Source organism: Watersipora subatra, chromosome 11 (genome assembly GCF_963576615.1).
Source record: "Watersipora subatra chromosome 11, tzWatSuba1.1, whole genome shotgun sequence".
Lineage (NCBI taxonomy): Eukaryota > Metazoa > Bryozoa > Gymnolaemata > Cheilostomatida > Watersiporidae > Watersipora > Watersipora subatra.
In genome coordinates, this window is record NC_088718.1 from 36,012,140 (window position 1) to 36,029,129 (window position 16,990).

The 16,990-nt window shown below is 36.4% G+C and overlaps 1 protein-coding gene across 3 annotated transcripts in view; it reads left to right on the top strand.

Annotated features, from left to right (window-relative positions):
- The window catches only part of LOC137408288 (uncharacterized), a 67,412-nt gene extending 50,546 nt beyond the window's left edge, over nucleotides 1-16,866 (top strand). For all 3 annotated transcript variants that reach the window (XM_068094747.1, XM_068094749.1, XM_068094748.1), the window contains exons 5-16: nucleotides 2,728-2,826; nucleotides 4,779-4,877; nucleotides 5,345-5,443; nucleotides 6,173-6,343; nucleotides 7,449-7,610; nucleotides 8,635-8,770; nucleotides 9,830-10,008; nucleotides 10,743-10,853; nucleotides 11,099-11,248; nucleotides 12,650-12,805; nucleotides 13,864-13,993; nucleotides 14,834-16,866. In XM_068094747.1, the coding sequence (XP_067950848.1) occupies nucleotides 2,728-2,826; nucleotides 4,779-4,877; nucleotides 5,345-5,443; nucleotides 6,173-6,343; nucleotides 7,449-7,610; nucleotides 8,635-8,770; nucleotides 9,830-10,008; nucleotides 10,743-10,853; nucleotides 11,099-11,248; nucleotides 12,650-12,805; nucleotides 13,864-13,993; nucleotides 14,834-16,629 (3,288 nt within the window). In that variant the 3' untranslated portion in view covers nucleotides 16,630-16,866. The remainder of the gene's footprint in view (nucleotides 1-2,727; nucleotides 2,827-4,778; nucleotides 4,878-5,344; nucleotides 5,444-6,172; nucleotides 6,344-7,448; nucleotides 7,611-8,634; nucleotides 8,771-9,829; nucleotides 10,009-10,742; nucleotides 10,854-11,098; nucleotides 11,249-12,649; nucleotides 12,806-13,863; nucleotides 13,994-14,833) is intronic.
- The last annotated feature ends 124 nt before the right edge of the window (nucleotides 16,867-16,990 follow it).

The following is a 16,990-nucleotide window of genomic DNA, read 5'->3' on the forward strand; positions in this document are numbered from 1 at the left end:
AACAAATTTACTCTGGTGCCTCTCAAATTTAAGAACCTTAATAAGTCATCTATCACACTGATAAAAGTGTTTTACTAAATACTGCTGCCTAATGCTGCCGCGGAGGCTTCCTAATATGATGGCTGTCATCATTACTGTATAGAAAAATCAATGGCCTGAGGCACTTACTCAATACATAGAAATGCCGTGATTAGCAGCCAGATCTGGTCTGGTGTTAGTAGACATTGTATAATTACTATTATCAAACGCTGCCGCTTTACCTCTGCTGACCATGGTGTAGGTTGACACAGCTGATAGAGTAGACTGTATTTATCTCCTTTTGAAAAGTGATAATTTTGTTTTGTGACCGTAAGCTGGTAAGAAGTGTGCCACTTATAGAATGGCATTGAACTATAATTCTAAAAGGAGCGACAACTTATAAACACGCAGCCATTTTGGATTGCACTGGTGGCTGCAGTACTGTTGAGCACTTAGTAAAACGGCCAAAGTTAGTTTTTTGTCACACGTGACAATATTTTGTGAGCACTCCCTCAAAGATAGAGCATACCTGTTTACGGCAAGCAGAGGCTGTGCACATTTTTAGGAGTATTGTCACACAAAAAATGTCTCTGTGATCTTGGTTGGACATGTCTGAGTGCACTGGTTAGAACACCTTGACTACTGGAGACATGCCCAGTTGAAAAAAGCAACATAAGGTTGGATGTCATTTTTGTGACAACCAGTGCCTTTCGTGGTAATTGAATCCCCAACCCCGTTGGATGCTAGACATGCGCTCTTGACCACTAGGCCACAACTCACTAATGACTTCCTAAGCACGAATTCTTTTTTATCTCTAGATTTCATTTGTCACTTTCACCAAAACATAGCATACCCTAATTGATGAATCGTAATGATTAAAATGTCTTTGTCGCCAGTTTTATGTTATACTTTAAGCTCAATTAGCCGCATACTGACAGAAAAAGGCAAAAAATACTGAATATTTAGTTTTTTATCGGGTGCAATGATCTGTACATGTCTGTCGCCAGCAGTGGTAAGTAACACCTAGCATCAAGCACTAAATGGAAGCAGCTGCCTTCATGTCTAGCGCACAAAATTTTGTAGTGATAAGAATGTTTTGCGTTTTAACCATTTGCTGTTGATTAACCTGGAAAATACATTCTTGGCTATCAATGATCTGTTACATTACTTAATAGCACAAAGTGTAAAATTGAGAGAAGGTTAGCTAAATACTTGATAACAATTAGGGTGGGGTTTTTACATCAATGATAGGAAACTAATGTGGTTTATATGTTAAAGAACACAACCTAGTTGACCAAAAGCTCAAGTTTGACCCTTCCAAAGGTTAAATGATGGCAAGGTCATTCACCCCTTACAAGATCTCTATTCAATTTGTGAATTCCTCTGAGGAGGTCATTTAAAACTATTCTGACATTTGGTTTATAATGTTGTTATGCAACCTGCATTCTATAAAATGATGACTCTAGTAACTTGTTCAGACCTGCTCTAGGATCAGCCAAAATTTTTCTTGACTTTCCATCTGTTCATTTTTCTGCACAATTGGCAATTCTAGTGTATTGTAATAATATACACAACTTTGGTGAAAACTGGCTAAAGCTTGGAGTTGTCTTCTGTTGACAACTATGCTCGTAGAATACTATTTTTAGTTATGTAAAGAAAAATACCTAGTTGTTAATTTTCATAGAGTTTATCCAACATGATGGAGATAGCAGACACTAAACATATGTTCCAAAAAATTCACAAGCTTATTAAAACCATTCTATGATTTACATAGAGGTAAAAATTTGATGTCAAACCGCTTGCCCCTGGCATTTACACACATTCATTTCTGTTGTAAACATCTGGATATAATCATAAAGTCACATTTCAATATATTGAAATGTGACTTTCATGTTGCATAACACTGCTTTTAAGAGTTTTTAAGGCTTATTCAATTGTTTATTCTTAATAGTCAGTAAGTTATCATAAGAACAGACCCGCAGTCACTGAGCGCGACTGTCTAACCATAGCATAAATTCTTGCCAAAAGCTGATCGAATATCTTTTTTGGCCTTTGTTTTAGTCAAAAACTGCCATAGCAGGGCACAGCCATACATACGACATTGGTCTGACCCAAGCCGTATTGTGAAAGATTGTTGAAAACCACAGAATCCCATTGTAATAGGTCTGTGTTGAAATAAAAAAATGTTGTTCCATCATTTTTAACAAAAGACTGTGTCAGAAAAAATACCAGAATGAGGAGTTGGTGAAAGACTTTATAAACAAAACAAGTGTTCATGGTCAGACTTCGTAAGTACTCGGGCAATGGCAGCTTGCATCTCTAGTAACAATCTTTACTATAATAAGTACCATGTCTGTCTGTTCATCAGCCTGTCTGAAACTACGTTCAGAGGTTAGGAAAAACGCATCACACAGGAGTTGAACTCAGATATCGAACGTTGCAGCCAGGCATGCTACCAACTACACCATTGGACCATCTTGCAACATCATGGAGTAATTGTGCATATAGTAATTACACAGCATGGTCTCTCAGGTCGCACAGGACTGCCAGTGTCTTTTCTAATATAATCAGTAACTTTGATGACTTCTAGGTTATTGCCCATAGTTCTCCCTTGTTATAGAAACTTAATGTCAGCACCATAAATATCATAGCCTCTGTGATGTTAGGTATATTAGCAGTACTTATATATAATCTATTTATCATTTGCAGTACGGAAACACAGCCCTGCATGAAGCCGCTTGGAAGGGATTCAGCAAGTCTGTAGACCTTCTACTAAAGAATAAGTCTAACGCATTTATAGCCAATCGGGTGAGTTGCAGAAATTTGAAGCCCTACTTATTGATGTTTGGCTTTTTGAAAAAAATTAATTGATTTGTACTTTGTTGATGCGCTTTGGAATTTTGTTTTCCCCGAGTTACTCAAGCACCTTGTACAACTCACTGGGTTGTGAATATTTGTAATCGGAAAGGGCAAAAAAACAGTTTATTACGAAGCCTTAGTGACATCTGGACACAAGTGCTCTGTGTCAAATATTAATGATTTTATATATACACTCCTAAGCATCTATGTTAACCAAATATTGTGAAGAGAGTTTGATAGAGCGATAAACTGATTTGAAATATATTGTGGCAAAATTGCTTACAATTATTTATCATTAAATGCTAGAGTTGAAGAAGAGTGGCTGGGGGGGGGTAGTGGTTAGCAACCTTGATTGGAAACTTACTGGTCAGTGGTTCAAGACCCACCACAGAGGAAAGTTTTAAATTACTCGTGACATAAATATTGCCTCAATGAAACATTTAACAGAGTTGGATCTGATACAGCTTCAACTCTCAAAGTCAATTTGTTCTCGTGGTAGAATTCAATAATGTAAACTAATCCATGCAACACTGAGAGCAGTTCACTAAACCCAATAAAATCCTAAAAGGCTTATAGATATTTACGAATAATTAACGGGTCAACTTTACTGTTTAATCACATTTTTTGTATAAAGTCACTTAATAAGCAGGTGTTTGGTAAAGCGAAATTCTTGAAAACGATTGTCATAAAAACCTTCACTTGGTTATCACGCACTTAGCCTCTTAATCAAAAACAGATAAAGTGATCAATAATTTTCATTAATAGCGTGTGTTTCATCTATAATCTTGTTGTGTTATATCCATATTTAGAGATGTCTACTGCTAAGCTCTACAAATATGTTAATTGTTACAATAATCTGCGATGAATCGTGCCGATTATAAAGTTGACTAGAACATTCCGGATAAAGCAATGAAAGAAGTTGAATGAGTTGTAGGTCAACTAAAGTTAGCGGCCAAAGTATTTCCTGTTTTAATGTCAATCTGTCTAAAGTGTGACATTAATCTATTATGCAGATGCAAATTTTAGCAAATCAAAAGGAAAAACAATCATGGCTGCTGCCGTAAAAAAGTCTATTGCTGAATCTCGGCATCAAATCATTAGCCTTTGAAGCAAAATATAAAAGACACATATTTTATAGTTGTCAAACCTCTGAACAACTATAAAAGTGACAAATCGCTTGCTCAGCACACAAATGGTTTATCTGGGCAAAGTTTGGTTTCGACATAATGAGGTTCAAAGTTTGCATAGATATTTTTGTGGTTCTAATTCACTTAGACAAACCAAACTTTCTAATTTATTATGCTTTACTGTGATGAGTTCAACTCTAAATTCAAACTTTTGTTTTTATGGTTGAACCAGATAAATAATTTGTGCGGTGAGCTAGTAATTTTTCATCCTCGCTATGTTTATGGGTGTTTTCATTAAAACATTAAACTTTTTATTAGTTTGTGGATTATTTTGAGCTATTACTTTTTGAGAAGAACATTTTGCCAGACTGCACCTTCAAACAATGCATTCTGATTGGCTATTTATTGGCTCTTTATTTAACATCAATTGTTAGCTGATTGGTGATATAAGCTCGCGCTATGATTACACAAACAAACTTACCATAAAGAGTTATCTTCTCATGATAAAACAGTATTCAAAAATCAGCTAGTAAGCAGAGGAAAGATAATTCCAAACCTGAGAATGGTGCAAGTATTTGTGATCGCTACTGTACAGAAACCAATACTGTACTGCTATATTTTTGAAAAAGCTGGCAACACACAGAGACTTCTGGGATTGAAACACGAGTGAAATACCATGCTCGCACCTCATAAGACTATTGATAGCTTATCCGGTAGGTCTCTTTAACACATAATATGTTAGATGGCTCTCTGTTACTCGTACATTCCTTGCAGGCTGGCTGCACAGCTCTCCACCTGGCTGCTCAGTCTGGTCACAATCAATCTGGAAGAGCTCTGATCTATGCCGGCTGCAGTCCAGATGTAAAAAATAATGTAAGTACATTCGGATATGCCATAACTTAGATATGGTGCAGGTGTAACATAGGCTTTACTGTTAGAATTGTCGAGAAGCGGGATGAACTTTTACAAATGGCTGAAGGAGAGAAAAGTAAAAATTATCAGTTTGTCAAATTTGCTAGAATCTTAGCTTACTAAAGCAAAAAATTGTAACTCGTATGATTTCTGCAAAGTAGGTGATTGAATGACACTGTCATGTTCATCTTTGAAGAACTTTAAACGCTGTTGGATTAAATACATCTGTAGTTTTACCAAGTCTTGTGAGATAAAAACTTACTCCCATGACGTAAAAGTGCTCCAATATATTGACACTATTTAAAAATTTTCGTTGTTGAAGAAAATATAGAACTATTTTTTCAAACAGTTCTAAGTGGGAGTTATCTTACTTACACAATTGAAGATTAGTGCAAAGCACGGTAGCATAGACTCAGTTCTATTTGCAGTATGGTGACACGCCTCTTCATACTGCTGCACGCTATGGACATGCAGGTATTGCCAGAATTCTCATCAGTGCTAGATGCTCAGCCTCTGAACAGAACAAGGTAAGACAATTCTTCAGTTGTGTGAATGGTTACCCTGATAAAGACTCAGTCAAAGGTTAACGTAATATGAAACCAACAATAGTAGTTTTGGTTAAATACTGCTTATAACCTGAACCATGACAACAGATAGTCAGTCCAATTGTATTTTTGTAAATATAAAGATCATATATTTAAAAGATTTAAATATAAATTTGAATTCTCTTAATTTGTGCAGCTCAAAACAAAATTTTCTTGGGTGAAAAAATATTTAAATAAGCGCTGTTGATGTTCTGCTGTGTAATTTTATCAATGAGCTTAGCGTTATTACTACATCTAACAAGCTCTTCATAGTACTACCAAAGTAAACATGGTAAATTAAAAAATTAGTGGAGATAACTTTCATATAATTTTCAGATTTGGCAGTTATGATAATGTGCTCCTGCTACGTAAAGATTTATGAGCAGGTTTATATGTTTCAAAAGACAATTTATGGTGAAGACAGCAGAGATTGAAATTTGATAATATTATGCAGTTTATCTTTGTTTGTGCTTTTGCCCATTATCTTGGATTTGTAAAAACATATGTTTCAAATTCATATGCAAAAACACACTCATGAGTTCATATTTTAAAAGCCATTTAGTGTATTTTTTATAAAAGCGGACAACTCCAAAGCTTTTTACTACACGAGGGTTTACAAATGTATCCTTTAGAGTTATCACACTTTTTCTAGACGTTTATCTGTTGTTGCAGAATGGCGACACCTCATTACATATAGCTGCCGCTTTCAAACGTCGTAAAATAGCTACACTCTTGGTCGAAGGAGGTATAAATGTGCAACTTGTGAATAAACAAGGAGAAACTGCTACAGACATAGCCAGAAGGAAAGATCACTCATCTATAATAGAAATTATACACAGAGGGGTAAGCGATGTAAACGCTAATGTTCTGATGCACCAAACGTAGAGGAGACAACTTTGGTTTTACCAAGAATAATTTTTTCATAGAACACTAAAGAATCACTTGCTATGCTTGTGCATTGAGAGTAGTTCTAGCCAATGACAAACGCAGGCTTGTTGTTATAGTCATGTAGTCTAACTAAAGTAATTTTATGGGAAATGTATAAGTGGGTACTTTTTAGTTTTTAGCTGGTTTTTTTAATTTTAGGATTTAGTAAAATTTTATTTAATACAGCTCATTATTTAAATACACATTTAATTTTACAATGAGTTTATTATACATAGCTGATTGGACGAGTGGTTTCAGCTAACTGGCTCCTGACACTAAGAGATGATGAAAAGGCATGTGACCCAAGTTCAGCATTCTTCAAACCAAAGTTTGTGTTAACGAGACGAAAACGAAACTTACACCATTTTTTAAAACAATCACTAGCTGTTTTTGCACAAACCATAGAATTGCAGTATTTTATTACAATCTTCACTGTATGTTATTCTTATTGGTGAGCACAAAGATTGTATAGCCATTGCATTTACGGGATCTAATAATTGTACGCCAAATATGTAAAAGGGCGTTTGGTAGGAAATGATTAGGCGCGATTCTTCAAATTTATATACTAAATGAGTGTAACTGTTTGCATGCAATAGAGTTGGTGAAATACATACTAGCTATGACTGAAATGCTCTAAACTTTTATAACAATTAATATTAAAGTTCAACAAGAGTATACTTTGCAGCACTTGCAAAAGATCAAAAAGTTTACAGTTTGACCAATGGTAGTCGTTGGCAGCTAGTAGCCTTGGATAATTCAACTTTTTTCACACATTGCCATTCTGTATTGTACCAGACTCGGATTTGGTAAGGGTTTCTTTCCAGGGTGTGATTAGCTAATGCCTGCTTTCAGGAGCAGTTCCTCCATACTCATGCTGCTATTTCAACCTCGTTGAAGCCCTTTGGCAAATATATTTTACATGAATTTACCAGAAACTTTTGTTTTATGTGAAAGGTTAACCTTGAACTTCGCTTGAATATTTTTAAGCATAGAAATTATTATTTATTGATGCTTATTCTAGCATGCTCAGCCTACAGCTGGAGTAAGGTTGCGGAGTGCCTCTGACCTGTCCAAAACTCAAAGCAGTCAGCAGACGATAAGTAGGGAGGCTACTCCTGAAGTCAGCAGAGACAATAAAAAGAAAAGTGGTCTTGTTTCGTGGATAAAGAGAAAATTTGCAAAGGTACTTACACTTACTACTAACCCTTACTACTGTCTGCTATCCATATATAATGAGGTACTTACATTTACTACTGACCCTCACTACTGTATGTTATCCATATATAACGTATATCTGAAAGGGTAAGGTCAGGTTTAAGAAAGGTGTTACAGTGGCAAAGTCTATGCATTTTGAGACTCTTATTATGAATGGACAGTCTGTAACCGGGAGTAATCTTCTCATGGAGCATATAATAATCACTTGACGCGTTTGAGCTCCAGCATAGCTCTCTTGGGGGGTGAGGGGATGGGGAGCTCTCTCCCCCTACTTCCCAAGAGAGCCATGCCCAGGGTAGCTCCGGCAGTAGTGTAGTTCAATGATCAATGAGTACTATTGCTGTTATAGCTATTTAGTCAGTTATCTAAAAGTAGTTAAATGACTATGAAAACTTAAGGCCATGGGAAATGCATAAATTAGCAGATAATGGTATTTTATATATTGTTGAAATAACTTATACATTTCTTTATATAAGGTATTTCAATGTAGAGTTTGTAAAATTCTTATGAAGTATGATGCACTTTTAGCCCCTGACTGTAGCGTACACCTGAGTGTACCAGACTAAGATTTTATACATGTAATCATTATCTGTCTGAATAATTGTTATATCTTCTTAAAAATGCATAAGAATTAGTCTCTGATGCTTAATATTCAAATGAGAAGGTAACTCCCAAATGAAGTGCACTTTGATTGACACAGAGTATTCTAAGCTTGTGTCAGTTAGAATCATGGTTCATATAACTGAAGCACTTGCCTTCAAGAGCCAAAGTAGAAAATACCTTACCATGTGATTTTGTCTCATGAACTTTTTGCCAACTCCCGCATGAAGAAAGACAAACTGTATCTCTTTTGTGGTAGATCTGCCTTTTCATGCATCCTAAACTATTTCTCAAACATTTCCACAATAAATTTTCAGTAATTAAGTTAAATAAACATTTTTGGCAATAACTGAAAAAACGAAAGTTGTTTGAATTGTTTACCAAATTTTTAGGAGAAGCTCGAAAAAGAGCGACTGGGAAGATCATTAACAAACCTGAACAAGCCGGGAGATGAAGATGATGGGAATTTAGGCTTGTTTAGTCAGTATGTGAAGCGACAGGGCTTTGCGTACTATAGAGACTTGGCAGGTAATTTGGTAATGGTAAATTTGATATTTATTAAAATACATCAAATTTGAAATTTTGTGATAATAAATGCTGTAAATAACATTGTATATAATATATGGTTATATAGTCAATTTTTATACAATTTCCATCACATTACTCATCAATTCAGTGTCCATAAAACTATTCAAATTGTTGCGCAAAGTAAAAAATTGTGTTTTGACAAAATTTGGCCTTCTCCAGTAATAATGTGAGAACCATAGAAGTAGTCTAAAAGTTTCAATGCATATCTAAGTGTGCTCTTGAATATTTTACCAAGGACAGTTCTGCTGTTTTACATCAAAATTGAAGCTTATAATCAACCTTTTTGTCAGCTCGAGAGATTTAACAGAAATTTGATAATGAAAATGATATTCTTAACTAAATAAATCAGTTTTTGAAATGTATTTTTTGTCAGTAACCAACGTTATGTATTCTACTTTAAATGTAAACAACCATCCCTTCTTGATTCTATCTTGAACTTTACTTAAAACAACTAAAACAGCACCCTGTCAAAGAGCTCATAACATGAGTATTGTGATTGTATTTGACAGGTTGTTTATCAGCACATTATCACGATTTCTACTTATGCATGAAAATGCAACAACACTAGTTGGGTTTTCCAAGTACTAAATTGTATAAGTAATTGATATTTCTTGTTGCACCTTGGTTAAATCACCAGACCTTTGGTTTTAGGACCAAAACTAGTTTTCTATCATAATGTCTGCGTTGCTTTCCAACATAAAACAACATCTGAATTAGTTAGGCGACTCACTTTTCTCCCTACTGTTTACCTCGACATACAGTGTGGCAGGAAAATACATATGTATTTAAAGGACAAAGTGACTTTAGTTTTTAAAGAAATATGTTAAGAAGTTTGTGTTTTAGCATGTCTTATTACGGGTGCGACGCCGAAAAACAGAAAACACACCATGAAAATATTCGCATTGTGAAAACGCTGACTAATTCATTCATCCTAACAGGAAAAATATACAAACTGTTCAATTGCATGCATGTCTTTAAATGGTGTCTATCTAAATACAGGAAACATTCGGCAAGGACCAGTAGGCTATGTTCCTAACTGTCACTGCGAAGCGAGTAAACGGACATCTATTCTAGACCCACTCTTAGATTACAACGACTCTCATGTTCATATGGGCACTCTTAACCACCACAAGCTATCAGAGAGAATGAAAAGTTTGGACAGGCAGAACCACTACCTAGTAAGGATTATGTACTTGTTGTCTACGCATACAGAAACTAACCGTATGAGATTACCAAATCTTGCTTAACTAGGTCAGAGTAAACTAGAGTGTGAGCTGTGCTAACTAGGTCAGAACGATTGGTGCCATGTAGGTTAAATGCTGGTTCACACTGTATCGCCATATGTCGGGGGTTGTTCTTTCGGTAATTACTTGTCGACTATGTTCACCGTAAACGAATGAAATCACTGAGGTAAGGTAGATATGTCGGGAAACATTGCAGCCAATCAGATTTCTCCACTATTTCTCTGAGCATCCATGACATTCTGTGCAAGGTACACCCCTTTAGCAATGGTAACTGGCTATTGCGGTTTGCTTCAGCTATATTTCCCTCTATGATAGTTGCTTCTGAACTGGTATTCATTATTTCTGCGACAGCATTTTATACTGACAACACTACGTCATGGACTATTCGCTGATGTAAACACAGATGGGTGTGTGGTAGTGTGAACATTGTTATCAGAGATGATTCCGCAGTGTATTATGGAATTAATGCTGACCCAGCCTTTAAGCTCTTTGGTTTCAGCTTCAAAAGTCCTTTTTTTAAAATTCTTTAACATTAACACTGATGGAATTCTTCACTAAGTGATCATAGAGTTCAGTTAACTATAATAGGCTAGCCTTTTTTAAAATATGCGACTAATTTCCAATTTATGAAGCAAATAGTCAGCTAAGTGTCTCTGAATTTTTATTAGGGTCCTGATCTGGAGTTGGCAACACGAGCAAGACTATTGGCTGAAAAACAAGAGTGTCTGGAAAGGCTTAGGAAACTAAATGAGCAAGAGAGGCTGAGACATGTCGATCAGGTACTTTTTAATAACCACCTGCTCCTACACTCACTCCTTGACCTGCTTATTACTATCTTTACTTTCTCCATTCTACCTGCTCATCACCTTCACTCTCAATAACCTATGTGCTTATTTCTTGACTCTTTTACCTGCTCATCACTCACCTACCTTGTTCGCCCAGATGTCAAAACTTATCTTTATTGTTAATGCCAACTTACGGTCATGCTCTATGTCTTACATTCCATCTTGATTAATATTTTTAGGAAGAGGCTATGACAAAAGATGACCTACACTCATGGCTGGCTACTCAAATATCTGAAAGCAAAGAGTCTGACCCATTTGGTTATTCCATAGGAACCAAACAGCAACGTTTCGGCGATGACTTTGACCATGAAAGGATTGCTAGATATGAGGTAGGATACCACAACTCTCATTTGCCAGAAGATTAAAAACAAATTAAATTTCCTGTTCTGTGAAGAAACTTTTACTTAGCATTAGCACCTTATTGCGGCTCATTCTCTAGAGAGTTATGACCACTTTTATAAATACAGTCAAACATGGATAACTCGAACTTCAAGGGACCGAGCAAAAGTGTTCGAATTATCAGAGCGTTCAAGTTATCAGAGCACTGTCACAAGTCCATGTATTTACTTATTTATTAGTAGATACATGTACATATGCAAACTATAATATAAATCAAAAGCACAAATGGCTTGTTTCAAATTAAATGCTTCTAATGTAAAGTTTAAAACGTTTTTATCAAAAAGTATAGAGATTTTTCTATCACTTGAGATTGGTTTGTTGTTTGAGGTGATGTTATTGCCAGGACGTTTTTTTAGATTGACATTGGCAAAACTTGATCGTTATTGAAATGCTCAAAAGAAAAGACATCTTTTTCTTTTGAGCGTTTTACCCACGATCAATTTTGCCGACTTTTCTTGAAGTTTATGCAACTTCAAGAAAAAGTTACCAAAGAAAAATCCCTTACTTTACCTGGGATTCGTTAAGAGCAACACTCCGAGGCAGTTCAATTAAAAGTTTTACGAGGTTTAACGGTACATTGTATATCACTCACGCTTTTTGAATGGATACTTATTGAATGTACACACGTATTCTGTGTTTAGGTCAAACGATGAATAGTTTTTTTAGCTAAGACAACGCATACGTTTAGTAAAAACAATTTTAAGACGTTTTAAACATTCAACATTCCGACGTTGATTCAACACGGAATCAACGTCGGAAAACTATTCGTCACGGGCTAGCCGGGTCACGCACTCAAGGATTTTCGCCACGCACATACAAAACAACACGCTGTTTTTGTTTTGTATGTGTGTGGCGAAAATCCTTGCGCGCGTGACCCGGCAAGCCCGTGCTATTAATCGTATAGCAGTGTAAATCAAATTTGACCAAACCTTTAGAAAAGTCGTTGACAAAATTATTTTGCCGATGGTGGTAATAACAACGCTTATGAATTATGAAAATATGAGGTTTACCTCTATGGCTTTGAATAAAGTGATTTTCTAAAGCGATAACAACCGTTTCGGTAGCCGTTGGGCAAAAAAACAGTTCGAATTAACAGTGTTGAGTTCGAGTTATCTATAGCAATTTATCATTACGTGGGAACGGACCAAAGAAACTGTTCGAATTAACCATGTTTTCGAGCTATCCGTGGCCGAGTTATCCATGTTTGACTGTATGTTAAACATATTACTATTATTATACTATACTGTGTTGTAAAGTGCAACAGCTTCAATGGTAAATTCAGATGATCATTAAGGTCTACGCAATGTTCATACAAAACCTTGACTTTGCAGGCAATCCATTCAGAGCAGTTCCCACCTCCTCCTAGGCTATTTCGATCTCGTTCAGATGAAACTCTAACCCACTCTGAATACAGTTTCCATGGAAGAGCATTTAAATCTAGGGAGGCTGCTATGGAAGAGCTGAAGATCTTAAAGCACCATTCAGAGGTATGAGTTCAGAGCATGAAAAAAATTTCTGAAACTCACGGAGCAACGAAGGAATTTTAAGGAATGAAAAATTGAGGCTCTTGTGAGATCTAGTTGTTTTCTCAGCATCACAGAATGCATACATGTGTTCTGCGAAGCCGAAAGGCAGCATTAGGCTGTTCATGTAAGACATTTGCTATCCATAATTTTGCTGACTCTACTTGTGTTTAGTGTTGTAAAGCACATCTTAGGATGTGACCCTAGAATTCAACTCTTGTGAAGACAAATGTTAAAATGATATTGTCTGTTAACATTTTGAAGCCTGTGCCCGACATAATTTGTGCAATTGTTTTTCCATTTGATCAGACACCCAAATAGGCACATCTGCATAGTTTCTCTTTGCTTTTTTGCACTTCCGGTTTATGTAGGATTACGAAAATTTGGTTGCTTTATTTGTTATAAATTTTAGTAGAATTCTACAGTTTTAAATCAATTGGACTATTAGTTCTTGATGTCAGCGAAATACTGAGGGGACTTCCAACTGATCGGAAAAAGAAAAAAATGACCACTTACCAAAAATTTGTTCATAATGACACACTGATTGAAATTCTTGGGAATGACTCATTAAAAAGAGACAAAGGTAAAAAGCTTCTCAACAACAAGGGATTTACACTGAAACTATTTGTTTTTTCTATTCATAATAAATATACAAACTCTATCAGACTCAGTGTGCTGAAATCATTGTTTCTTAAACATCACTTCCTTGAACGAGTGTGAAAAAAAATTATTTACCGTATTAATTTCTGTCTCCTTCTTTGATTTCTACAAGAACGATTTTTAGTTAAAAAAAGGTTGCGCTATTCAAAGTCGATGGAAGTTTGTTAATACCGTCTAGGATCATCAGACCTGATAAGGGCATTGATTATTGATTATTGATTATACAAGTATAATTGTATATGACTGTATACAAGCTTAGACATCAAAGTTTTAACATTTTTGATGATGTGGGATATGTCCTCGATTTTGAAAAAGCCATTACACAGGCATGGCAGTTGCAGCTGTTAAATTGACTTCTTTAGATTCGGGAAAGACGTAAGCTCATTCGTGCTGGACTGAAAGAACAGGAGCTCCGAGCAAAACAAGCCAACCGCATTCATTCTCATTTTTCTCATGCTAATCCTACTGATGCTGGCTCTAAAAGAAAATCAGGTATGCTGTAGGTCAAAGGCATCATTGGATTTGAAGTGATGTACCAAAAATAAATTACTTATGCTGAATGGGAGGATAAAACAATTGAGTTTAACCAATTGATTACAGTTCCCCGGCTTTATTGGCACTAAAATGGAAAGGCTTTGCTAATTTGTTTAAAATAGGCCAGGCTACGCATGCGAATGAAATGCATTGCTGAAATATTGATTGACCAATGAGCATTGGCCTCATATGTGTAAGGCCCTTGCTGGAATTATGTATTATCAGAATGTTTATTATCTACTGAGGTTTATCAAAGATTTGTGACAGCAATAACATTTTTTCAGCTACTTGTATCGCTGTAATGTTACTTTACAAAAAAAACTTACGCTGTATCGATGAAGAGAGTTAAGCAGAAAATTGTAGAAAATGTGCATGACCATACACTAAACTACAAAATACAGATTTTAACACATTCAATTCTCATAAGAATTACCTGAAATATCTTTTGAAATGTCCAAATTTGTAAACATAACTGTTATATAAGTGTTACAGAAAAAATGATATCTTTGAATTATATAAATAGTTGTTTGTTTGAAGCACTGTTGTCATCATCATTCAAAAGCTAATCTGGCCCTAATTTATTACATGGGAACTACTTCTGCCAATCACAGTTGTATTGTTCCCACATAGATCAAGATGTTGGCTGTTGCATTGCCGTCCCGTTGTGAACTTATTAACTACGCAAGCGTCACATTTCATCAGTGTATGTAGCCAGGCTTTAAAACTGATTTCACTAGCTTAGTTGCTATCTATTTGTATCAGCACATGCTAGTATCGTAATGTGTCACTTAATTGTAGCTTTGTGGATGAGCAAAGAAGACCTAAACGAAGAAAACCCTAAAAATGAAAAGAGCAAACCGACCGAAATATGTATGAGAGAAAAAATAGATGGGCATCTACATGGCAGAGATTCCAAAAAGGAATCAATTGAAGGCTCAGTTTGTGCTCTTAAAAATCAGACTCAACCAGCGCGAGTTATGGGAAGACGAGAAAGGAGCGTTAGTCCTGAACGCAAGCCAGCTATGAAGACCTCCGTTGTGATGCCTTTAAAATCGGCAATGCGCCAACCACGGCGAGAATCTAGTTCTGAAGAAAAAACAAAGCAAATGTACCGCTCAAATAGCTTACCAAGAGACACAAGGATAGAATTTAAAAAAGAGAATTCTGATAACAATGGGCCAAAGAAAACTGTACGATATGACGAAACTGTGAAATCAACAGAGATCGCCCAAGATATGCCTCCTAGTATAAGCCCTGCACAGGCTGAGGAAGTGTTTCTTCCAGCCAAACGAGAAGCACCAATTGGTGGCCATGATGAAAAATATTCAGAAAACACTCTGCCAGTTTTGCCTGCATACCAAAAACCCACTGATGAAGCACAGCCAAAAGACCTCAGAGATAGCATTGTTAATGCCCGAAAACAGCTTCTTGCAAGAAAACCGGAAGTAATAAGAACATCAGATAAACAACATGAGAATTATAAAACAGGAATGCTAGACAGACACGAATTGATTAAACAAAACAGTCTGCATCCCCAAGGTAACAGAAGACTACATAGTGAGTCACAAGTTGGCAGAAGGCAACACAATGAGCCACCAGCTAATTCTAGATCTTTCTACCATTCTCAAGATGCACTCAGACCGACACAAAAGCCGGCCTTACCCTTCAGCCATTATGCAAATAGTAGTCAGTCTCAACACGTTCACCAAAACCAGAGTAATCAACTGTACAGCTCGGCATCCCTGTCACGTCCAGCAAAACAGCCCATTGAAGGTCATAAAAATAGTAGCAATACCAATCGCCGAATGCCTTTACCAAGTTACGAAGAGATACAATCTAATCGAATGGGAATCAGAATGTCTGGCAATGCTTCTAATCAGATGAGAATGCCTCCGAACTATCAAAGGAAATTTGAAAACTCAAACAGCCCCAATTTGGCCAACGGGACCCCAGTGCCACAGCCCATACCATCGGCTCAGCAACCACCTCGATATTACAAGCCCAATCAACGTGTTACAGGGATCAACAATGGGCAAATCAATGGCCATGCTATTTCATCCAATCAGCATGAAATTCAACAGTCTGTTTCTGTGCCGCACCTCACTACTATACAAAGACAGCCAAGCACACTCACAAATCAGCAGAGACAGATTGGTAGAAGTAATAGCATGCACAACTCCACCAGCAATCAGATGCAGCACTACAATAACACTCAAAACAGACAACTCCTAGGAGATCAGCAACAACGTGTGGGCATTGCATCATATCAGCAACATATGACTGATGAGGTAGCTACTGATCTAACTTCTACGAATAACACGGGGAGCTGTTCCAGCTCCAACCCAGATTCTGGTTACAGCGGCAATTTTTATGATACCAATAGCAACAGCATTACTTCCTCAACTGACTATAACACTTGGTACCAGCAGAGTATCCAATCAGCTGCTTTGAAAATGACTGCCATGACAGAAAATAGACCAGTAAGCCGCGGGGTGCCGCAGCAACCAGAGAATAACAAAAACATCATTCATAGAGGCAAGCCACAGACGGGTCGCCAAAGAACGGTCTATACAAATCTTACTAGTGATGTCTAGTTAAAGTATATCTATGAGTTTTATTTATTTATTTATGGATCAGACAACTAGCAAACTATGCAGAATTTTTGGTTATTTTTATAATCACCAATGTATTCGCTCCTTGAGCTCACCATATGTAGGGATGCAGTTGTTTAGCAAAGAACGACTAAATGATCAATATTATTTATTGATTATGTACAATATTTTCTTATCAATCATTGTACATCTTGTAATATAAATGCGTCGTTTATTTCACTCAGTGTTGCTTTGGTGACATGTATCAGGATTTGTCTTCCCATGACAAATGCATCATCGCTCTGACATCCTACGCCCGTACCCGTAGATATATAGCAAATGTGCCGTCTGTTAATTTTGGCAA